The sequence below is a fragment of the Amblyomma mixtum genome, chromosome 4, assembly GCF_055824585.1.
Source record: "Amblyomma mixtum isolate Tamu chromosome 4, ASM5582458v1, whole genome shotgun sequence".
In the NCBI taxonomy this organism is placed as follows: domain Eukaryota; kingdom Metazoa; phylum Arthropoda; class Arachnida; order Ixodida; family Ixodidae; genus Amblyomma; species Amblyomma mixtum.
The window spans coordinates 96,265,322-96,289,859 of NC_143015.1; the positions used below are offsets into that span (position 1 = coordinate 96,265,322).

The window sequence follows — 24,538 nt, forward strand, 5'->3', positions numbered from 1 at the left end:
GAGCCATCGCTCATATGCAAGCGCTCATTCATGTGCAAGCAAACACTTTGATTATTTTTATTTTTTGAAATTTTTTACATGTAAAGCAACTTCGAAAATTGAGCCCGGCGTCACAAGTCGGAACATTGAGGCGATCTCTGACCTTGCCTCACACGCGTCTGCATAATGCCGCTAGCTGTAGTCAGTTCCAAAATAAAAAACGGCAAAAAAAATGAGTTTCGTTAGCGCGAGCTTTACTAAACACTACATGCTTAGTGAATTACAGCAAAAACTGCTCAGAAATAATATTACGCGTGCAACATACCAAACGTGTCTAGTAACAGGAAAAAGCTTACTTCACCCTGCCCATAGCAGTTATCGAGGCTTGCCGTTTCTCGTTATCATCCATTTCGTACCCAACCATTCCGGACAAAAACATTTTTGAATAGTAAAAAATGTATGACCGCATTTTTTTTTCATATACTGGAAGATTTCACTATAGCAATCTCCCATCGATAGGCTTGCATTTTTTTTCGTATAAACGTTTTTCCTATCGTTAACTGCTCGATACGAGCGATGAAAAATATTAAGATTTTGCTGCATATAGAACCTTCAATATTTTCGTTACTGTACGTTACAATTTTCCAATATTAATTTTTTTTTGCCCAAGAATGTAGGACATCACCAGTAAATCTGTAGAATTACACGGGCAGTCCTTGGCCGTTGATGTTCAGAGAACTGTTGTGACAGCCCCACACACAACCAGTTTCTCCACTCTTAGAACGTCGCGGAATTCACAGCGAGCGGCAACACCACTTTTGAGCGCCCGCGAGCAGGACGGCACGTGCTCACAATGAAAGAGAGAGTGCCAGCTGCGCGAGCAGCACGCGCGTACCAGCCGACAGGCTGCTGGCTCAATGCGCTCCGCCGGCGACGTGCCCGGACGGAAACGCCAAAATGACCGGCAGGGGAGAAGTGGCGCTGGTGCAGTGGGAGCAAACTTCAGGTGCGCTTCCCTATCGGGACCAATCAGCGCCTGCTCATCGGCGGTAGGCGGGCTCCCTGTATTCCGCTAACGGTAACAAGGTACACGGTATGCTAAAGGTGTCTATTTGCGAGGACTTCGTTGAGGACTTCGAGAGCGGGATCCATCGTAACGCTGACAAAACGCCGGTACAAACGTAAACGAAGCGAAGGTATCAACGGCCGCAATAGCCGATAGATGCCTTCAACGTGCGGCCGGCGGTTAGCCGGCGGTAGCTTTCTTTTCGGCTGCTGCTAGGCCGCACTGCTGGCCGCCAGAAATCACGGAGTCTGCGTTACGTCATGTGCACGTCATGTTGACGTCACTTAGTCCTGTGTCGTCATACGAGAATCCCAAGTTTGAATCAGAGCGGCGGGAAAAGCTTTTTCAACTTCGAATCCAAATTTCTTATAAATAAATGCATCTTTCGCTGCCGGCCAAGTGGCAACAAAGCCATAAAATGCCAGCTATCGGATTTTGCTTTTAAAAAAATATTAATAGAGATCTCTTCACTGTCCCTTAAAAACCGAATTTTCGCGTAGCAAAGAAAAGGCGAACGATGGCGCGGAAATCCTGACACTCGATCGTCTCTCGAAGAGTCGCCCTTTATACAACTGCTGCAGTTTCAGTTTCGGGTTGCAGGCGGCCGATGCAGCCAATGTCTCGTCTCATCGATGGCGGCTGATGTTTATCACTTTAGGGCGTCAATTACCTTTCAGGCGTGTATTAACCTAACTTCATAGCACATCCACGTTTCAGCTGCACACCGCGAGAAAAGAGGGACGCGATAGACGAATGCTGCAGTGCGCGTGAGAAGCGCTGTTGGAGTCAACTGCACAAAGCATCACGAATAAAAGCCCATTCAGGCACAATTTTGGCACGGTACGAAACAGTGCTAGATGCACTACGTCGAAAAAGCCGTAGCATACCTTTTGGAGGCTCTAATGTGAACTAGCAGAACATCGTCGGCAGCTCTTCTAGGTTCCACCTATTCTTTCTTAAATTTATCCCACATTGATGGTACAACTTAGGCTTAGAGCGCGGGAACATGCATCACAATAAAGTACAGAGTTGGCGGCGCTAACGCAACGGGACGACACAGAGTTGAGTAGACGAGGCTCCATACTTGCTGTGTGTATACTGTTGCGACGCAAGGTAGCAGATCCCACCGCTGCCACCAGCTGTTGCGACGCAAGGTAGTAGATCCCACCGCTGCCACCAGTTGTTACGGCTCGAGGTAGCGCGGCCAGTTGTTGCGTCACCAAGGGGGCTCGTCCGGGATGAAGGAACTGTCTGAACTTCAGATGGTTGGAGATTACAAAAACAAGCAGATTTAATGGCAAGAAACTGTGACACTTATTTACAAAAATTTACAAAGGAAGAACAAGGAATCAAAATTTAAGAGTTCAAAGCGTCGAGCGTCTGGATGAGCCTGATACTCAAGGCTTAGAGCCACTGGATGAACCTATTACCGAAGGTCCAGAGCGTTCGTGCCCACTTTGGTCGCAGTTTATATAGCCCAAGGCTCCGCCCTTTCACCAGGCGACATTCCATCGTGACACAAAAGTTCGGCACCAGCACCGCCATCGAAGACCTGTTGAGCCCCCTCACTAGGCGGTAACTCATCGTGGCACAAAAGATCGCCACCACACGTCACAGACGCAGCTGGCCCAGACACCTGTTGAGAGCCCGCACGTGGGAACTGGCAAGGAAGATGCTAAGTCCGCATTCCTAAGTCCGCAGTCCGCATTCCTATAGCATTGTGTCGTGTTGAGGTCACAGCCGCAGCTGCGCAGGCTTCCTCTGATTCGTTCCGGGTTTTTTTTTTTTCAAGACGAGGGACACCCTTTCTTCTCCTGTCGTCGGTTGCTTCTCGAAGGGAGGTCGTTTTCGCCGAGCCGAGTGTGGGAAGAGCCTCGTCGGCCACTTCCCAGAAAGCCACCCTTTTTCGTGAGGTCGTCGTGGGGTCAAGTTGAAGTCAAACGACCCGTCAAAATTGCCGCTACGTTGAATCTCCCTCCGTTTCATCTCAGGTCTCAAGATGGGTCGTAACAGCTACCTCCCCCGCCAGGCGAGTCTCGGCGAGTAGCAGTCATCGCTGCTGCACGAAGAGACGACTTGCAGAAGCGTGCCAGAAGTATGCCAGAAGCCCTCTGCCGCTCGCAACGTGGTCTTCTATTACGCCGGCCAAATTCTTTGAGGCGTCTCTGAAACTCCAACCACATGCGCAAGCAAGCACTCAACTTTCCTCCGAGCAAACCAGTTCCAAAAGAGGGTGCTATAATCCGGTTAGTATAGCCGTTGTGAATAGCCCACACTGAAAACTCCCAGGACCCACGCAAGCTGAGAAAAACCGAACCTGCTACTGTACACCCTCACTTTCAAAAACGCACGAATAAAACTATTAGTAGCAATTTTGGTTCATAAAGAGCATTCCGGACTGATTAAAAAGAACAGCTAAGAATTCCGCGTCCCTTCCGGCATGTACTTAAAAAAAAGTAAACAGCTCCAAAAGCTGCATAACTGAGTGAAAATCCTGTAGTCCACTAACACCACTCAGCATTACCACTAAACTTGGGAACTCGTTTGCCTTCACCCCTGTCTCGTTTTTTTACAGTGAGTCAATGCACCAAAAAAAAAAAAGAGGCAAACACTTATTCCCCGAATTGGACATTCTTTAGCCGCGCCCTGCGCGGTCGTGGTCGGATGGCCGGTCTACAAGCAGGTGCTTCAAGAAACCTGCGAAGTTGATTGGTTCCGCCTCCGCTCGACCTACTGAGGAAAGGGTGCCTCCTACATTTCTTTGTCCCTGCCTGCCGCGACTCCCTCCGACTCACGCGCTCTCTGCGGCGACCCTTTGTGTGGCTGTCGAGCCCTATTCTTCGTAATGCAAAGCATGCGTCTCGTGTCCAATGACCACGCCGTCTGTCGCTCTTTCGGCCCGCAAGGGCAGTCACCTGGGCTTTCATCGTGCCCATACGCCTTCGGGAAAATGACACTGTGGGTTTTCCCTTTCCCTGAATAGTTCTCGCGGTGCTGTCCCGCGTTAATTTGCCGGCCCTCGCATCAGCATTAACCTCTGCCGTATCATTTCTCGAAGGCTTGTCGCGTTCGCGATGTTTCTTGGGTAGCGACGCTACTCGTGCTTTACTCTGAGTGCTAGGCGACGGTTTAACTGACGAATCGTCTACTCCGATGGTTTCGTCTGAGCTGCAAAGCTCATTATCCTGCTGTTTTACTATCGGAGCAGCATCCTCCTTATTCTGGGCAACAGAAACAACCTCGTCTGTACGGCACTTTACGGCGAACGTTGCGCTCTTCCCTGGCGCTTCGCGGCTGCCGTCGGGCGGTACCCGTTCACTCTTTGTGCTGCTTAGTACCGGCGCCTCAACTTCCTGACTGCCAGTGCTCGCCAGCTGCACCAGCGGTGTCCCTTCTCTGGCTCTGTCATTCCGTTCACACCGAACCTCACTGTATTCTTTCTGGCGCGGGACCTCTGCTTTATCTGCCAACGCGCCATCTGTCTCAGGGCTAACAGTAAGCGTTTCTCCCATCTCATCTTCCTTGCATGGCTTCCCGTTCACTACCAGGTCATGCATGTAAGGTTTCAGCAGCTTCATGTTTTCATCGCAGTCACTGACATACGAGAACGCCACCTTTTCTTTTCGGCAGTTCACTGCCATGTGACCCGGCTCATTGCATCTGTAACAAGTGAGCGACCTCCTAGCCTCAAACGCGGCCTTTTCTTTCCGTGCCTTGGCCACTTTTGCACCCTTCTCACTGTCCTCCTGTTTTTGAAGTTTCTCGTAAGGAACCTTCCTTTCTTTCTTCACGACTATAGAGCTCGCAAAGTGCCTCTCGGGACGATAATTCGCACTTCTTCCGAAATTACGGGGCCTATCAACTCTACTGGTGTTGCTAAACTGCCGGCGCGAAGCGTACTCCTCAACGAGTTCGGCAGCTTTCGTCGCCGACGCTACGTTGTCCCGGTCCCTTAGCCAATTTCTCTCCTGTTCAGGGAGGCAGTTGTAAAACTGTTCCAACAAAATTCTCTCAACTACAGCGTCCCGGTCATTATATGACTCCGTACTCTTTAGCCACTCAATCAAGTTCACTTTCAAATTGTATAAGAAATCGGGATAGCTCTCGTCCCTCGATTTCTTAGCTCCCCGAAATCTTTGCCTGAACGCCTCGGCGCTAAGTCTATACTTTCGTAGAAGGCAACCCTTGACCTTCTCGTAGTTGTCCGCGTCCTCCCTACTGAGCCGCGCGACAACCTCCGCTGCCTCGCAGGGCAGAACCGTCAGTAACCTTTGAGACCAAGTTTCTTGACTGTAGGCGAGGTTCTCGCAGGTTCGTTCAAAATTTACAAGATACAGACCGATATCCCTTGATACCACATATGGCTGCATGTGCTTAGACATCTTGAACCCTGTCTCCTTGCTGAGAAGAGGTACCACTTGCTGGGGACAACTTCCCAACCTCTTGCTCAACTCTTCTTCTAATTTTCTGAGCTCAGCCTTTTTCTTCAGTAATTTTGCTTCCCTCTCACGTTCGCGCTGACGCCACTTTTCCTCTCTTTCTCGCTCTTCCTGCTGTCTGAGCTGCTCTTCTTCTCGCTCTTTCTTTTTTTGTTCGATGAGACTCCACTCTTCAATGAGCTCCTCATCATCTGCCCCCAAATCAGTAATGGCCTGAATTATCATGGGTTTTCGTGCCAAACCCCTTGTCTCAATCCCCAATTCCTCACACAACAGCAACAGGTCCGACTCCTGCAGTCTCTGTAGGTCCATGATAGTTCTGAGTCTGAGCTCTTTCCAAAACAACTATGCAAAAATACCAAGCCTGTAAGATTTAAGCACAGGTGTCTACCAGTTCTAAATTTTAACCCTCTTTTAGAACCTGGTCCACATCAAAGGAAAAGCCAAGCACTCATCCACACACGTGATCATGTCCAAGACAGCTGCACTCTCGCTGGCCGACCGTTGTTGTCGCTTGTGGCTTCAGATTCTCATCGCTGATCCACAGTTGTTGGGTCTTCGTATCTCACCAGTCTCTTCGGATCCCAGGCTTCGGATCCCAGGCTTCGGATCCCACCGCTGTTCACCAGTTGTTGCGACGCAAGGTAGCAGATCCCACCGCTGCCACCAGTTGTTACGGCTCGAGGTAGCGTGGCCAGTTGTTGCGTCACCAAGGGGGCTCGTCCGGGATGAAGGAACTGTCTGAACTTCAGATGGTTGGAGATTACAAAAACAAGCAGATTTAATGGCAAGAAACTGTGACACTTATTTACAAAAATTTACAAAGGAAGAACAAGGAATCAAAATTTAAGAGTTCAAAGCGTCGAGCGTCTGGATGAGCCTGATACTCAAGGCTCAGAGCCACTGGATGAACCTATTACCGAAGGTCCAGAGCGTTCGTGCCCACTTTGGTCGCAGTTTATATAGCCCAAGGCTCCGCCCTTTCACCAGGCGACATTCCATCGTGACACAAAAGTTCGGCACCAGCACCGCCATCGAAGACCTGTTGAGCCCCCTCACTAGGCGGTAACTCATCGTGGCACAAAAGATCGCCACCACACGTCACAGACGCAGCTGGCCCAGACACCTGTTGAGAGCCCGCACGTGGGAACTGGCAAGGAAGATGCTAAGTCCGCATTCCTAAGTCCGCAGTCCGCATTCCTATAGCATTGTGTCGTGTTGACGTCACAGCCGCAGCTGCGCAGGCTTCCTCTGATTCGTTCCGGGTTTTTTTTTTCAAGACGAGGGACACCCTTTCTTCTCCTGTCGTCGGTTGCTTCTCGAAGGGAGGTCGTTTTCGCCGAGCCGAGTGTGGGAAGAGCCTCGTCGGCCACTTCCCAGAAAGCCACCCTTTTTCGTGAGGTCATCGTGGGGTCAAGTTGAAGTCAAACGACCCGTCAAAATTGCCGCTACGTTGAATCTCCCTCCGTTTCATCTCAGGTCTCAAGATGGGTCGTAACAATACCGACGTCCTGTCGTCTGCTAGTGTCGTCCCATTGCAGTGGAATGGACCTGTTTCTTCGAAACTCTTTCCCGAAGACTTTGCTGGCCTCGTCATGCATTTGAGGGCGACACAGGTAGGCGTTAACGTGGGAAAAGACGAGAAGGGCAAAAAAAATCGAAATACCGAGAGGAAAACAAAAACTGAAACTGAAAAAGCGTGTGAGGTCCGACTTCATGCGCTACTTCTGGTACTTGTGGGTTGAGGTAGCTTACTTCCGGTGCCTTCCTTTTAGGCCACCCGATGCGCCATCTCGGCCCTTAGTGGAGATCAGTGGATTTTTGCCTCATTGTCATTCCTCTTTCACTCTCGAAAGGCAATTGAGCCACACAATAACGTAATGCATTATGCCAGTACCCCTTTATAGTGGCAGGGTGAAACCTTCATGCCTGTTTTTATTTTTTATTTTTTTTTATTTTACATACCCCTAAAGGCCTTTCTTTGAGGGTAATAGAAAAAAGGGGGGGGGGGGGGGGGGGGGTCAGTGTAAAAAACATGTACCGCCTGTTCCGTATTTATCTGTCCGTGTTAGAAAAAATTCTGCGCAAACTACTGGACTGTATGGGCTGAAACGCCGACTACAAGGTAGCTTATGATAGTCTTCATCTTTCGATATGTAATTTAACATCTAAACTTGCCTACATTTTCAGGAATCGTCGATAAACTGCATTCGGCTGCGGCAGAACTTTTCGTCCAGGCGAGCAAAGAAGCCAGTCTGACAGACTGCGCCATCTGGCGAGCGGTGTTAATTTCAAGGAGCAGACGACACGCACATCCCAAGAAACCGCGCGAGGTGCGCATTCCAGCCCCAAGCCGTGACATCGGTTGCCTCACCGCTCGCCAGATGGCGCAACCTGTCAAAGTGGCTTCTTTGCTCGCTTGGACGAAAAGTTCTGCCGCAGCTGAATGCAGTTTTTCGCCGATTCCCGAAAATGCAGGCAATTTTAGATGTTAAATTACTTATCGAAAGACGAAGACCATCATAAGGTACCTTGTAGTCGGCGTTTTAAGCCCATATAGTTGAGTAGATTGCGCAGCAGAATTTTTCGTAACAGGGACAGATATACGGAACACGCGCGGTATAAGGAACATCATTAACAAGCAAAGGGACAATAAATTGGCTAGGTATATCACGGAAAAATAATTGAGCACCAGAGCAAATAAAAAAGCAGGCGATAGAAAGCAATATAATACAAATTATAGGCTTAAAGAAAACGGTAAGGCACAGCGGAAATGAAAAATACTAAAATGTACGTATAAGGTACGAAAAGAACAGCAGTAAACGCAGAAGTAGATTTCTCGGTTTCTCTGAAATTACTGGGCTCTCCTAACGATGCTCGCATTTCTCGCGTTCAGCTTGCTTATTCATTTCATATAGCAGCATATATCACACAAGAACAACACAAAAAATTACTGCCGGCTTAGCATTGCTAACCACGGAATATTGATCGAACGCAGGCTTTTTTTTTCCTTTTTTGGTGCCGCGGTGGCTCAGTGGATATGGCGTTTGACTGCTAACCCCAAAGACGCGGGTTCGATCCCGGCCGCGACGGTTGAATTTCGATGGAGGAGAAATTCTAGAGGCCCGTGTGTTGTGCGACGTTAATGCACATTAAAAAAAACCCACGTGGTTGAAATTTCCGGAGCCCTTCACTACGGCGTCCCTCATAGCCGCTTTGGGGCGTTAAATCCCATATTACTAGAGCACTGTACCCATACACCAAACCACGACTACAAACCAAACCAAAAATGCGGACGCCGTTTCAAACGATGTCACTGCGGACACCGGTTTCGATTTTGCTACTGCGTCTGGTAGTGCCGTAAGTAGCACATCGTTACATTTACGTTAATTTTGTAAGTCGTGCAGAGAATTCACTGCGTATTTTTTTTACATCAAGTGGTCCACCGGCTATCTTAGAAGTTTTAAAGAATATTTAGCCGGTTTTTCACAATTTTTCTTCCTGTGTTGGCAAAACTCAGAACCGAGGTGGCAACACTGATCTCAGGTCCTTTTCCCGCGAGTAGTTAGTTTGCATTTGCAGCCAGAACTGGCCAGAACAACAGGTGTTGTGGTGCGCGCAGAGTTTACGTCTGAAAATTGTGGGTCGGGCCCTTTTCGCGACAATGGCAGACATATTTTGTCTCATCATACTACAAAATGGCAGAAGACGGAAGCTCAAGCTTCGTACTGGAACTTACGACGAACTACTGGCAGGCTTGGCTGATATGATCGAAGTCGACTCCGAGAACACCCTGGTAATCACCTTTGCACTCATTTTATTTGCATGTGCAATGTCAGGGCGCGTTAAAGAACCCCAAGGGGTCAAAATAATCCAGAGCCCTCCACTGCGGTGTCCCTCATAGCCTGTGTCGCTTCGATGTGAAACCTCGTAGCCATCCTTTTGTTTGTTGTCCCCGTGCACGTGGTGTTGATACTGAGCAGGGACTTCGGAACTTTTTTTAAGTGGTGGGCAAAGCATCAAGTTTTTGTTATTTATTTATTTATTCAGCGTATACACTTGTTTTTGTGCGTAGTGAATGATGTTCTTGTACATATTTTTTCCTATAACAAATTTTGTGTATCTTTTTGTTTGCTTTTGGGTAAAAATTTGCGTGACGATGTAGGTTCGTAGCCAGGACTACCCGACGTGGGTCGGTTTGCTGGTCGGCGTCGTTGTTTTTTGTGTTTTCTCACTTCGACTGCTCGACGCACGCGCTATGCCTGGGTGTGTTTAATGCGTTTCCAGTTTTATCTGGAGGGTTTTCTTAGTTTGCCGCAGTACACTGAGCCAAAACAATCCACTACGGGAAATTTTTTTATCCGTTGGATGCCATCTTGTCAGTTGCCCGTTCAACTGGGACCCCCGATCTCAGTCGAACTCAACTGCCGTTGAGATTTGAACGGCAGTTGGCGCTGCCCTGCTAACTGCCGTTCAGTTCAACTGGCGGTCAACTGAACTGCCGTAGAAAACGCCCGTGTAACAGGGGCATAAAACTGCTTAATTCAGCCTCGTGACCTTGAAAGGCGCATGTGCGGTGCCACACACGGTCTTCGATAGGCTCGAACGATACTTTGTTCAAGCCCAAGTTAGTCCCTCTTTTTTTTCTGGGTACAGCACGAAAAGAAAAAGATAGAAGCCATATCTTTATCTTTTAAGTGTGGATATAGTAGTGTTGTTAGGCAACTGATTTGTTATTCACCTCGCTTGTTAAGCAAACAATGAAAGGGGAATGAGGGGCTCGTTATAAATATGAGAGAAGCCAACAGCCACAGAAACCAAAGGACACAGGGGATTTTTAATTGTTTTATTTATTTTGTGCTGTTGTTTGATTTAGAATATTACTGAATATGTTATCGCTTAAAGCTAATTGATTAGAAAAGCAGAAGAAAAAACAACCACATGCGGCCGGTGGGATCCGAACCCACGACCTCCGAATTACAAAAAGTGATACGAGAGATTGCTTGTTGGCAGACAGTGATACCGCATGCGCAGGAAAGTATAAAGGGACACTCATTTTTATAGCATATTCAACAAAATGTTCTGTATGTGATGGGCTTAATATTACTTTTAAAGTGATGTATATTCTGTGGGACGTGAGGAGATAGCTGCGCACAGCAGACTCCAGCATTTATATATCCTAAACATACATGAGCCCTGCGTAACACTCCACTTATGTCCCCTGAATGCTCTGCCATGCATACTTGGCATACTGAGTAAAGTCTGTGGTAATAGTCTTGTATTCTTTCTGTCACAGGTTCAAATGTTTGACACTGACTTGGATGACCTCGTGGACCTTCTTCCCGGCGACGTGGTGCCAAACAAGGCAAAGATACATGTCACTCAGATAGCTGCCCCAGATTTGAGCGCTCCAGGTGATAGTGCTGGGCTGTTTAGTCCACCGCCTCAGTCTACGTAAGTAAAGATCTAACACAGGTTGCCTCAATGCATGTTTTTGTATTGAAGGAGGTCATACTGGTTGAGGTTTGTTCATGGGTGTTGTCTCCAGGGTGAAAAGTTTTGATGTTATATACATGCAGCTTTCGAATGATCTTTCACATGCATCGGGCGTCAGTAAACTTGTGAGAGTACTCATTCAAGACCGTGTAAAGCTCACAGGCAAATTTACAGTTGTCAAGCTGTTTTCCTCTCATGCCATGAGAGGCCATGATACTTCCTCTCAAAAGTGTTTTCATTAGCATCTTTCCTCTAGTGCAATATTTTCTTTTACCTGGTAGTTCACGAGTAATTTAATAATAGTTTTGCTTCTGACTTTAATTATGCAAAGTGACTCTCTTGATGTCAGCCAGACAGAGGGACCATTGCTTCTAGTGTCCCAATGCCAATGAATAATAGTGGTTTTTTGCTGAGACGTCTGTCCATGAAGAAACTGATTTTGTTTTTCAGCTCTTCCTTTCAAAAGTGCAGTAATGCAGGAGCTCCATTGGTGGCCAGGAGCCGATTTTTGGGAAAATTGGATTTAAAAATCTTCCCGCCAGTCTGTTCGAACTCTGGCGTCCTTACCAAAAAAAGGGGAAGAGGGCGTCTTGTTTTCGCTGTGTATAGCTTGATTTTTCTTGGTCAAAGAAATTTGAACAGATGTGGTTTTCCTGCAGAATATTTCTCACCCAAGGCCAGGGGCTCCCTCCCCCTTTAATTCACCCCTGTGTGTGGTACAAGAATTGAAGAAAAAACTAACTGCTTCTCTTGCCATGTGACTGCTCACTTCCTCACCTCTCGTGCCATTTCTTTTGAGTTTCATGCATCATCTGTCACAGAAGTTCCTCAAAGTTTGCAGTTTTAGTGAGTGCGTGGTCTATGATGATGCAGTGATCAGTATCAGCTTTGCTTGCTATGTATGAAATGGAGCATAGCCTCTGAGATTTGCACCCAAGATACTGTGTTGACGCAGAGCACATCATTTGCGGTATTAGCCAATAATGGCACCACATGTATTTCATTTTTCGGCGGCCTTCTCTAACTCTAAAAAGTGTCCATTTTTGATGAAAGTAGAGTCTTCATTGATATAATGCAGTAGTTTATCAATACAGGCCAGCTTCAGTCGTGTCTGTTGAGTAAAGACTACAACGCTTCATGCACCTGTTGTCAGGTGACAGCAGTGGCATGTTTGTATGCAACAGTAAAGAATGAGGAAGAAAACCTTGGTGTAATAAAGAAAAGAAGGAACTTAGTCTTTCGTGCATTGCAGTAGAGTTGGCGTTTTCACGTGTCTCTGTTAATGGAATCCTATTCAAGGCCATGAGAGACTGCACAGAAATTGCATCACATGCCATGCTACGACAGCACTGCCCCATCTTTAATGTGCTTCACGAATAGTGAAGTTGGCGCTGCTTTCATATGCATTTTATTTTGGCAAAGGTGTCCATACATTGTTGTCGTGGCATTGGTGAAATGTTTTCCTCTATACTTTTCCAGGCTTAAATTTGTCGGTGTGTCACCCATGGCGGTCCTTGAGCTTGTCAAGCCTGAAAGCGAGCAGCCTAATGCCTTTCCATCCAGGTAAGCTTTTGTGAAGTACCTGTACTGAGATACAATTCAAGAACGTAGCGGCGAACTTCCCTAAAAGGAGACACTCCCAGCCAGTGGCGTCGAGTGGTTGTCATAATTCAATTCAATTTATTTTTGCAGAAAAATACATCCTGCAGAGGTTACAGGGCTAAAAGATGTTAGTAAAACAGCTTGACTGTGCCCAGGAACCTCTATAATGGCAGTGCCGCCGCGGTGGCTCAGTGGTTATGGTGTTCGGCTGCTGACCCGAAAGATGCGGGTTCGATCCCGGCCGCGGCGGTTGAATTTCTTTGGAAGAGAAATTCTAGAGGCCCGTGTACTGTGCGATGTCAGTGCACGTTAAAGAACCCCAGGTGGTCGAAATTTCCGAACCCCTTTCACTACGGCGTCCCTCATAGCCTTAGTCGCTTTGGGACGTTAAACCCCATAAACTAAACCAATCTATAATGGCAGTAGACGATGAGACGCACATAACTGGATCATTGTGATTTGACAATAATATTTAAGCAACATGAAATTGTGAAGAGATACATATTAGTAACCAGTTTAACATGAGTTCATAAGTCAATTTCTGCAGCCACACCAGGTACAAACTTGAACACAAGCCGCAAATTGAACACTCAGTATGCTTAAATGATAACAGTTTACAGAGGTACGTACAACCTAACAATAAACAAAGTATGTTTTAAGCTCATTTAGGGTAACATTAGCTAAAGAAAGAATAGACGGTAAGTTATGTTCAAGTGCTTGTAGTTTATAATTATATGTCGCAGCTAATCCCATTTTACGGAGGCATCTGCCAGGCCTTCAGTGTCATGCTAGGGGATTAGCCGCAACATCGTGATAAACGGTCGGCCCCATCGACAAAAGGGCCTCCTTTGAAAGGGGTCTTTGTCGCATTCCTGAATTCTATCCGAGTATAGTGAGACCTGTGCACTAGAATTGTGGCAAGACTTGTCTGTTGTGGCCATTCACCTTGGTTAACTTTTTCTCTTTCTCACTTATTGAGTGACATTAAGGGCCCTGAAAAGGTTTTTGTCATATTGGACTGGGTTTGTATAGGCAAGGAGGCCAATATTGGAAGAACATTTTCTCATGAAAATTACTTTTTCGTGTGCTCTATTAAGAGAGCTATAATAAGAATTGAGGTCTTCTCATACAGTGGCTTTCCTTATCTCATGCACCCTTGCGACTGTGGCTGTTTTCTGTTGTGCCGCGACTTCAGTGTTGTCAACTAATGGCTTTGCAAGGACAAATACTGCATCACCTAAATGGCAAAGTGGCTCTTGTCGACTGCTGCTGTGTCCTAGCTTGCTGTGAACCAAGAATTTTAAGAGCAAGTGTGGCATGCAGGGCGCAGAAGTGGGCCTTCAGCCATTCAGAGACATGCATGTTACTGCAACTTACATTTCCACTTTGTACTAGAAAGGCACAGTTGACCTGACTAGGCCTTTGTATCAACTCTGCAGCCAATGATACTGCTAGGGTGACTCACTGTGTGCCAGAAAACTTGCCGTGGCAACAGAAGGGTTAACTGATGGGCTAGTGTGTTTTCAGCCATTATTCTAGTTAAATCCGACCTTCTTCAATGGGCCAATAAAAAGTGTTGCAGGGCGAGTTATCCCAAAACGAACACCGAAACACTGCAACCTCAGATTGGCCATCGAAACGCGCATTCTCCACAACGGAGATAGAGAAACTGCTCCAGATTGGCCAGTAGCAAATGCCATTCATTTCTGTCGCTTGCCATATCGTGATGCAGTGCTGGAAATAGTAAGAGAATATGTCTACTTAGGGCAGGGAGTGACCACTGATCTGGACCATGAGAGGGAGATTACTAGAAGAATAAGAATGGGGTGGAGCACATATGGCAGGTTCTCTCCTGTCGTGAATGGCAGTTTACCAGTATCCCTCAAGAGAAAAGTATACAACAGGTGTATCTTACCGGTACTCACCTATGGGGCAGAAACGTGGAGGCTAACAAAGAGTGTTCAGCTTAAGTTGAGAACAACGCAGCGAGCTATGGAAAGGAAAATGATAGGTGTAACGTTAAGTGATCGGAAGCGGGCGGAGTGGGTGAGAGAACAAACGCGCGTTAATGACATCCTAGTCGAAATCAGGAGGAAAAAGTGGGCTTGGGCAGGGCATGTAATGGCAAGATAACCGCTGGTCCTTAAGGGAAATGGAGTGGATTCCGAAAGAAAGCAAGCGTAGCAGGGGTGCGGCAGAAAGTTAGGTGGGCAGATGAGATTAAGAAGTTTGGGGGAATACGGTGGCCGCAACTGGCAAAGGACAGGGTTAATTGGAGAGACATGGGAGAGGCCTTTGCCCTGCAGTGGGTTTAGTGAGGCTGATGATGATGATGCGATATGTCGAGATTTGCCAATGAACAAACATTCTTCTCCCTACCTGCAGCGGCTCGAGCTCGGCAGTTTCAGTGGACTCATCACGTGGCGAAGCTTCAATGGACACACTTGATGCAGGAGACCAGACAAACATTGACGAGACTTTGGAAGCTTCAGACCAGACATTGTGAGCTATTGCTTTGGCTTGTGGCCTCATTGATTTGCTTTCTAAAATCTTGGTAACAATATGCTGTGTTAGTATTTTGTTGTTGTGGATATAAAGGGACACTAAGGAACAAACCAGTCAAATTAGAATCAAAGCTTGGGTCGATAAAATGCTGTCTGCCCTCTCAAGTACTCTTTCGGGAGAAATCAAACTCTAGAAAATTCAGGCTGCGTTAAGTGGCCCCTGAAGAAGTGCACTTTCAAAGTTGTTAAATCATGTACCCAGTATAAATGGGTTACCAAAATGTGAAAGTCAGTTTCCCTGCAAAGCAAGAGCCCATTGTTTTTGGGTTATGCAGTGCTGGCGACTTCTACTGCAAACCTCATGCCCTGCGCAGTGCTTAATCCCATAAGGGGGGGGGGGGGGGGGGGAACAAGATCTAATTTTATAAAACACTACATTTGGTATAGGGTGCTTTAATCACACCCAGAAAAATGTCTCCCCTAAAATAGCCTAGAAGTGACGTTAAAAGGTGTTTTTGTGACAACAGACGTCAAAAAACTGGCTGAGATCTTCGTGAAAATGCCAGTTTTCTCTGAAGTGAAGCGGTTTATCATTTTTTCATCAGAAAGCTCTGTCACGGTATAGTGATTGTTCTGCATTTTGTAGTATGATTTTTTTGCAGTCCAATATTTTTTCTTCAAGTTTTTTGTGCCTCTCAGTGCGAAGCTTTTTAGTTGAACATAAAGAAGTTATTAAAAGTGTCAAGCACACTTTAAAACCATTTGAAACATCAGGAGTTTTAATCAGTCTGCAGTCAGAGATTGCTAATGGTTGCATTTATATGTGTTGTCACGTCCTCTGGTGTTTTACTTTTTTTTTATTAAAGTTGTCTTAGTGAATTTTCGTAGCAGCAATAAATGGATTAAACTCCAGAATCAAGCAGCAAATTCCTCTCCAAGGAAGCCCTCCATCCAGTGGAGTCGAGCAATTCTTCTGATGTCGCGATTAATCTCCTTGCACCTGTCAGTCACATTCAGTGTCACACTAGCAGGTAAAGGGATTAAACCTCTGTGTCATGACTAGAGGCCGGATTTTCAGGCACTAAAAAACACGTTTTAGGCGCCATAAATAGGCGGCTAAAACTGCATTTTAGGCACCTAACGGAGAAAAACAGGCACCATAAACGTTATCAAAAGTGCACACAGTTCCGAACTTCAGCGCACAATATCTGCCGTAAAATAAAACAAAAACACAGCAGGAATTATTTGGGACCTTAAGCAAGGTGCTAACATTAGAAGCCGTTTTTTTTTTTAGTCATTTGCTCTGTGGTCTGAGTGCTCCATCCGTTTTCGTATGCAAGCACGACTGCCAGCTGTCTAGTGTGGCCTGCTCCAACACGATTACCGCCAAATGCCATTTGGTGAAGATGGCATGCGGCTGGGGCACAAGGAACGAAAATAAGGCAGGTTACCCAGGTGGAAATTTTAATCGGTTAAACTGTTTCCAGCAGGTTTATGGAGCATTTTACAGTTGGTTTCAATTGGAACCAATGGGAATTATTTGGACGAACCTATAACTTACTCCGTATATACTTTCCGAAATGTGGTGCCATCTGGTCAACTACCACTTTAACAGCCAATTTTTGGCTGACGTGGTTGGTATTGTGTACACAGCCGGCGTAGGTGCAGTGTTCACCACAGCCAACTGATGAGGTCATCTAATGTTGCCACGTGTGTGTTCTACTCAAAACCGAAATGGATTCGAAAGAAAACAGAATCTGAAAACAAAACCACACCGTATTTCAGGCCCCTTTTCTGTAAAATAGGGCATTTTTAGGCACCGACGTCGGAAATAAGCATTTATAGGCACTGACACCCAAACTAGGCATTTATAGGCACTATAAAGAGAGTTTTAAACATATTGTCAACAGCTAATTCGTGCTCATATGTAAAAATGGTGCGCCTAAGAAGCGTTGAAAAAAATAGGCATTTGCCTAAAATCCGATATCTAGTCATGACAGCCAGTCAACACTGTTGGTTGGACAGCCTCCTCCGAGAGACATTTGCCACTTCATTCTTAAGTTGTGTTCATTTATAGTATCCCATATGCTTCACTTAAGGTGGTCTGCAATTTTCAAAAACGTTTTTTTTTAGTTAGAAGAGCTCATTTTTCTGCTGCATAGCATTGTCAGGGGTGTTGTGCATCCCAATATAGCTAAGACATGCTAACTAGTAGGCTGGTTAATTAATATTATTTAATTATTGTTTAACTATTACTGTTAGTCTCACTATTTATGAAGAGGCGTGTAGCTCACCATAGAACATCGAAAACGCAGTAACTCTCAACCCTGGGGCCCAACAAATTTTGGCTATTTCAAAGAGTTGCGTGCACTGAACGGTTGCTTTGTCTGCAAGCTTTTCAAAAGTGCATGTATTTTTGGCGCCTTTACGTCAAATGTCTTTTGCACGTAAGAATCTCCAGTGCCTGCCATAACTAGGGCTGCTTAAGGGGAGAAGCTAGTCTTAGAAAAAAAATTTTTGTTAATGAAGTCATAATAATGGAATCTTCAAGAAACATGTACTAGTTTTGCGTGCTGATTCCAAATATGTAATTTAATTTGATGTACAACAAGTCATTGAGTACTTATATAATATGTTATGTAACATTTTGCCAAGAGCCTTCAATAAATTTTGCTGCAGGAAACTTGCTAGGACACATGCCATTGGCTTGTCTTGACATCAAGCTATGCAATAAGGGCAAAATTATTATCCTGCCTATCATAGAAGTTGAGTTACAGGGTTTTGAATTTGCCGCTTTACCAATGGGAAGAAACTGATGATTTTAAAATCCTACAACTCACCTTCTATAACCGGCAGGATGACAATTTTACCCTTATTGCATTGCTTGATGTCAAGAGAAACCAATGGCATGCACTCTAACAAGTACCCTGCAGTAGAATCTTTCAAACTCTCAGCAAAAGTTACCTAACATATTGCGTAAGTGCACAAGGACTTGTTGTACATAAAATTAAATTGCATATTTAGAATCAGCACGGAAAAATGCATGTTCTCTGCACATTCCATAGTTGTGACTTCATTAATAAAAATTTATTTCTGAGACTCTCTTCCCCCCTTAACGATATTCCCCGCTTAGCCATGCTAAACCATGTGCTATTTTTTCCAGTGAAGATGAACAGCAAGGGGATGTATCTACAGGCACAGTGGTTGCCAAGAGTGAGCCTGGTGGAAGCGAAAATCCAGTCACGTAAGTGTGCTGAAGCCACTATGTGTGAAATTTGCCAGTAGTACATAATCCGTTCTTTTCCTACTTGGGTCAATGTTATTATGACCCTTCTTATCCAATGTACTGCCAATGTTAGCTCCACCATTTAAAAAGTTGGCACTCATGGGCCGGGTTATTCATGTTGCCCCATATTGGCAGCATTTGTCTGCTTGATGGACTAGTTTTGCTATTAGTCCTGCAACTTTGGAGGTGTACTGGCATACAGACAACCTCTTGTCAGTTACAGTGGTTTGCCAACATTAGTTACACTGACATACACTGGCTGACATCGTCCAATCAGTTACTGTAGCTGACCAATATTGGCCAGTATTAGATAATGTTGGCGTGCCATTACACAGCCACTGCATGATTGCTGTGATGTTATAGCATTTATGAGCAGCTATCACAGATGTAGCTTGGTGGTGGGTAGGCTGAGTCGTTAGCCACTGAAAATTATTGATATGAGAGAGAGAGAGAAAATTTTATTGTGGTGTGCTTCTGCCTGGAGTTTTATAATCTTCAGACGGGTGGAACCTGCATAGCAGTTGAGCTCTGTGAAAGCTGTGTAGGTCTGCCTCTTTCAGTTATACCCTTGTCTCACAGTGGGTTTCAATGGCCATCGAGTCGAGAGCCTTTGAGATTCTCAGTCGCTATCGAACTCGAAAGAGTTGTGTCGCTGCTACATAGCAAATCTCAATGGCCATTGATATGGCTTTCACATCTTACACTAAGCTTGTGTGGTGCACAATCACTGCTTTCGCTCTTGTGCAACTAACAAAAATATTTGTATAAATCTAAACTGAACACCGAATTACACTGAGGCAGGACGTCCTGGGCACATCCAGTCGTGTAGAACAAAGTACTCGCCTCGGGGAGGAGAGGGAGGCATGTCTGCTTTTCTTTTCTTTGGTGTTCACTGTCCATCACGACCATGTTCAAGATTATATGCATTGCTACTCTCTTGCCTTACACTGGATGCATCATTCCAGGGTGACTCGAAGCTTTTGTGTTGCTCCACGCAGCTGTTACATCTCTCTCGCATCACACATCGTCCGTCAGTTCAGCTGTTTCAGTGGCTTCCTGGAAGTCCCCAGCAGCTTTATGGCTCTCCCTAGACAACTTACAAACGCTGCCTAAAGGGCCATGGTCCAGGCGTTGCTCTGCCAAGTGTGCATGTTGCTTCACTCCATAGAGTTTGCTTAATTGCTGTACAGAGTGACCTAGCAGGTGCCATGCGAACTCGTTTCGGGACACATGATGCTGCGGTAAAACGAGCATCCGAAGAACCAACTTGAGGCACCAGGAAATGCTTCTCGTGCAGTTCTTTGGCCATTGTGGATTTCACTATCACTGGGCTCGGGCACAGCAGAAATGTCCAGAACTCTGTCACTTTCCGCTGATCATGTTCTTCTATTCTCCTTAGCTTCTGCCGAAAGGAGCTCAAAAAACTCATAGCTGCTTCTTGTAGCCTATGTACAGTCGACGACTGATTTTTCGGACGCCTAATTTTTCGGACATGCTTGATTTTTCGGACTTTTTCCCGGCACCTGGACATACTTCATAAAGTCAATGTATTACGGGGCTCAAAATTTCGGACACTCTAGGGGGGGCTGTTCGATTTTTCGGACTTTCCAAGCGTCAGCCCGGCCAACTGCCGCGCAATTCGAGCTGTATCGCCGCCATCTTGTTTGTTTACATTTTCCTCCTGTAGCCTCGAAACCGGTGGCGGTCTTGCATGGCTGTTCCTCAGCTAACCGGACGCTGGATTGAGGCTATAATATGCTCGCAACTTCCGCTTCCCCAACGTCACTGCCGTAACGCCGTGCTATTTTTTTTCTTCTTCCTTCGACTGCCTGTTTGTGTTAGACGTGCGTTGACAAGCTCAGCGAGTAGGCCTAGCCGTAGTCGTGCTGCGGAGACGCGAAAACCACGTTCTATCGCTACTGTGGCTCGCATTTGATTAAGTCGGCTTCGGTTCTTCAAGACGCTGTTTCCGGAACTTTTATTTTTTGCGTGCAATGTGGCAGCGAGGAGGCACTCAACGAACTTGGTGTGACAACTTCCCGACGACGGCTGCTCAGCCAAGCGTGCCGATTCGCAATGGAGAACAAATCGATGTCGTCGGCCTCGAGAGTTCCGATGAAGCGAGGCAAGTACGCCACAATGTCGATGGCGAAGAAAGCGGCAATCATCAAGCTCGTCGAAGGTGGCCGATCACAGGCAGACGTCGCGAAAGAGTTTAAAATTTCCAAACAGACTCTTTCGGACTACATGAAAAACAAGCAGAAGATTTTGGAGGCGGCGGAAAAGTCTACTGGCTGTCATCAGAAAAATGTGAGCCAAGGAACCTATCCAAAGCTCGAGGAGGCCCTCCTTGTATGGCTGAAGTCAACAGTGGCCAGCAAGGTTCCCGTCTCCGGTCCCCTCCTCAAGCAGAAAGCCGAGACGATGGCGCTTCAAATGAACATTGAAGGGTGTAAGGTCAGCGATGGCTGGCTAAGGAATTTCAAAAAGCGTGCTGATCTCGGTTTTAAGAAACTGTGCGGCGAGAGTGCAGCCGTTGACCTGAGCGTCGTTGCGGACTACCGCTGTGAAAAGCTGCAGTCGCTCTTACGGGAGTACTCGCCGGACGACGTTTTCAATTGCGACGAGACCGGACTTTTTTTTAAGCTTATGCCAGAGAAGACTCTCGCCTTTGCTGGTGACCCTTGCCATGGTGGGAAACACAGTAAGGAGCGAGTGACTGTTATGGTCGGCAGCAATATGTCGGGGACAGAAAAACTGCCGATGCTCGTCATCGGCAAGTCAAAATCTCCGAGATGCTTCAAAGGCGTAAAGTCCCTGCCTGTCTTGTACGAGGCGAACAAGAAGGCATGGATTACACAGCAGTTTTTTGAAAGCTATGTGAGGAAACTAGATCGCAAATTTGATCTAGAAGGCCGCAAAGTTTTGTTGTTCGTCGACAACTGCGCTGCACACGGGCACATAAACAACCTGAAGTCTGTGCGAGTCGAGTTCTTGCCACCGAACACGACAAGCATCCTACAGCCGATGGACCAAGGCGTGATACGCAACCTGAAAGTGAACTATCGGTCACGCTTGCTTTCGCGCGTGGTGTTGTGCCTCGACAGTGGAAAAGCGTACTGTGTCGATTTGCTTGGAGCAATTAGCATGCTCGCCGATGCGTGGAAGTCAGTGGCACCCACAACGCTGCGCAACTGCTTCCGCCACGCGGGATTTGTCTTGAATGGCGAATCGGCCGTCTTGGACGAGGATAGTGTCGTCGAGCAGCTGTCTGGCAGTGAGTACCTCATCGACGACCTTCGCACTGCAGGCGTCGAAATTCCCTCGGCCGTCTCGTTTTCGGAGTTTACAGACGTGGACAGGGAGTTGGAACTGTGTGCCAGGCTAACGGATGAAGAAATCATTCGCCAGGTACTTGCTGAGTCCGAGAGCGACGACGATGACGACTCGCCTGCAGCGGCGCAGCCGACGCAAGTTGAATTGATGCAAGCGGTCGCAACTCTTTCGTCGGCTTACGGCGACACGACGACTCTCGCCGAAATTCAGGCGGACCTGCTGGCACGCAAGCGAAGCATGGTTCAGAAGACCATCAATGACTTTTTCCGGCCTCTAACTCTATAATAACCAATAATTTTCGTTTTTTTGGGGCACATTTGTTTTTTCGGACTGCCTGATTTTTCGGACTTTTTCGCGGTCCCTTGAGGGTCCGAAAAATCGGTCGTCGACTGTATGTGTTCAAGCCCAGTTCCTGAGACGCTGCTGCATCACACCCATGCAAACAAGGTGCAGGCAAACAAGGGGAGGAGGACACAAGTTTGCGGGACGCTAGTTCTTTGGGAAACGTTTATTGTAGCTCCACCTCGCTACCCAGATGCCTGATATTGTATGAAGGTGTTAAAGGCCTAAATGCTCCTTTTTCTGGCAACAGTGTCAGGCGACTGTGTGGCAAGGTGGATCTACAATAAACGTTTTTCCAAGAACTGACGTCCCGGAAACTTTTGTCCTCAATAGTACATCCATGCAGTCAGAAAACATGTCCAGGGATGCAAATGATGAAGCACCAGCATGGGACCACCTGTCAGCCTAGGAATGAAATCAAGCATTTGTGCGCTGTGATGGGTGCAGCTCAGTCCTGCCTTCTTTTTGTGCCGCATGTCCATGCTCAGGTGCTTGCTCAGGCGCTTTGTACACAATTGTGTAAGTGGCAAACTTACAGCTTTTTCTGAGAAACAGGAGCACTTAACAGTGATTTCTTTATTTCAGTCAAACTGAGCACCCTTCTTGTTGCAAATGAGTTGCTTTTTTTGCACCATGTAGCATAGCGAATGCAGTAATATTTCCCATAGGAGTGAGCTAGGTCGCACTTTGTCTGCCGTTTTTGTGCCGACAGATTTCGCCGCGAGTGAAAACATCGATAGTTTTTGCTCAGTTTCGAGCGTAATGTGAATCTTCGAAACGCAAAGTGATTCCACGATCCCTAGAGTGTTTACCTGACACACGAGAACATTTCGATGTTATCATTTCTTACAAATCTGACACATTGTATGGAATTCTCCACATCGTTGTAAGAACGACCTGCTGGTCTTTCACATTCGAAAACTAACAAATTCCCTTTCTTGAGGCCTTAATATACTACTTAGGTGAAAAAGTAATGCATTTCAGTCAAAACAAAAAACGGCGCTTTAAAGGGTTAATCCCCCCACGAGACCAGAATGTGCAAAACAATTCACTGTGCTTCGGCGGATTTCAACGTGATAGCTTTAAGGAGCTCGTGTCACAGAAAATCCAGTGTCGTTGGCATCATTGACTGCAGGCCAAAAATCCACGAAAAGTCCCCAGAGAAGCAATCGAGGAGGCGGGTGATCCCTCTTGGTCACGTGACCTTGTGTTGTCATCACAGCCTGTCCATCAGAGAGTGAGCAAACTGCCCATCATCATGCCCATCATGATTGGTTGCTCGGGAAGAGCAACCTTAGTCGCACAAGGCCCACTGGTGTGCAACGCCTGGCACCCCAGTGCAGTGGCGCAACGCTTAACTCTTTCCCTACCGCGTCCATTGTGCATCGTTAGCCCGCTAACGATGATTTCATGCTCCGATTTCAGAACCTTCTGCGTTGCTAATCACCACGCTGCAGATACAGCTTGTAGGCATGGATTCAAAGTTCTTTTTTCGATGTAGTTTTCTGTTGTCCCGCGAGGGGGCACTTTCTAACTCGCTGCGAAGAAATGAGGACGTGGACCTGCGCTCATTGCCCGCCATGTTGCCCGCAGATGACGCCTTCGCCGCTCGACTTCAGAGCCTTCCGCGTTGCTTACAGGCACGATGCGAATCTGGCTTGTAGCCGGATAACTGAAGTTTTGTTTCCGATATAGTTTTTTTCCCCCTATAAAAAGGGCATTTCTTGAACGCGCTCCGAAGATTCGGTACCATCAAAGTCGCTTGGCAGTCTTCACATGCCCACCACACGCACTAAAACATAGCAAATCTAAGGACTCCGTTTAGTCTGCGAGTGATTTAATCGACGACCTGTGCAACAATGAGCCTGAAAATGGTGCAAGGCGCTGAAGATGATTGAGTTTTCACATCGGTGATGATGGAAACCAGCCTGAAACACGGCCGGTCGCACTCCGATGCACAACTGTAGGGTTTCCAGTTATTGTTTTGTAGCGTGAATACTATTCAAGATAGAAATTATTTTTTTTTTTAGATAGTGGCCAATAGAGTAACAAGCATTTTGAATATTTCAGGAAATTTTTTACATTTTTTTTCATGTTAAATACAAGCGTGTTTTTGCAAGTTTTGTTCAATTTTTTCCTAAAATCTTGTTTTTAGCAAATAAATTTTTTTGTTGCAACATGCAATTTGTTGTTTAAACTTATATGAATAGAAAGCGCCTTTATTGAGCTCGGTTTTGGGGTATTGCAATAAATATTGAATGCAAAAGTTTTAACAGAAAAAAATATGTTCTTAAACCTTCAGAAAATGGCCATTTCCCCCATGGTACGGAAAGAGTTAACAGCTGCACCACTGTGCTAGGAGGGGTATGAGGACCCTCTATGAGTGATCTATGAATGTGAAGTAGAGAATGACCAATTCTACATGTATGGGAGTTAATCCATTACGCTATTGTGTCGTGGAGCTGAAGTGTCTCCTCCATTTTTTTCT

General features: G+C 46.3%; 1 protein-coding gene across 2 annotated transcripts in view; it reads left to right on the forward strand.

Annotated features, from left to right (window-relative positions):
• The first annotated feature begins 9,097 nt into the window (after nucleotides 1-9,097).
• The window catches only part of LOC149347512 (uncharacterized), a 30,573-nt gene continuing 15,132 nt past the window's right edge, over nucleotides 9,098-24,538 (forward strand). The window contains exons 1-5 of one of the 2 annotated variants that reach the window (XM_089585595.1): nucleotides 9,098-9,280; nucleotides 10,781-10,938; nucleotides 12,460-12,543; nucleotides 14,968-15,084; nucleotides 18,250-18,330. In XM_089585595.1, the coding sequence (XP_089441721.1) occupies nucleotides 9,149-9,280; nucleotides 10,781-10,938; nucleotides 12,460-12,543; nucleotides 14,968-15,084; nucleotides 18,250-18,330 (572 nt within the window). In that variant the 5' untranslated portion in view covers nucleotides 9,098-9,148. Of the gene's footprint in view, nucleotides 9,281-9,635; nucleotides 9,751-10,780; nucleotides 10,939-12,459; nucleotides 12,544-14,967; nucleotides 15,085-18,249; nucleotides 18,331-24,538 lie in introns of those variants that run through there. The other variant, XM_089585596.1, reaches the window with a different exon arrangement.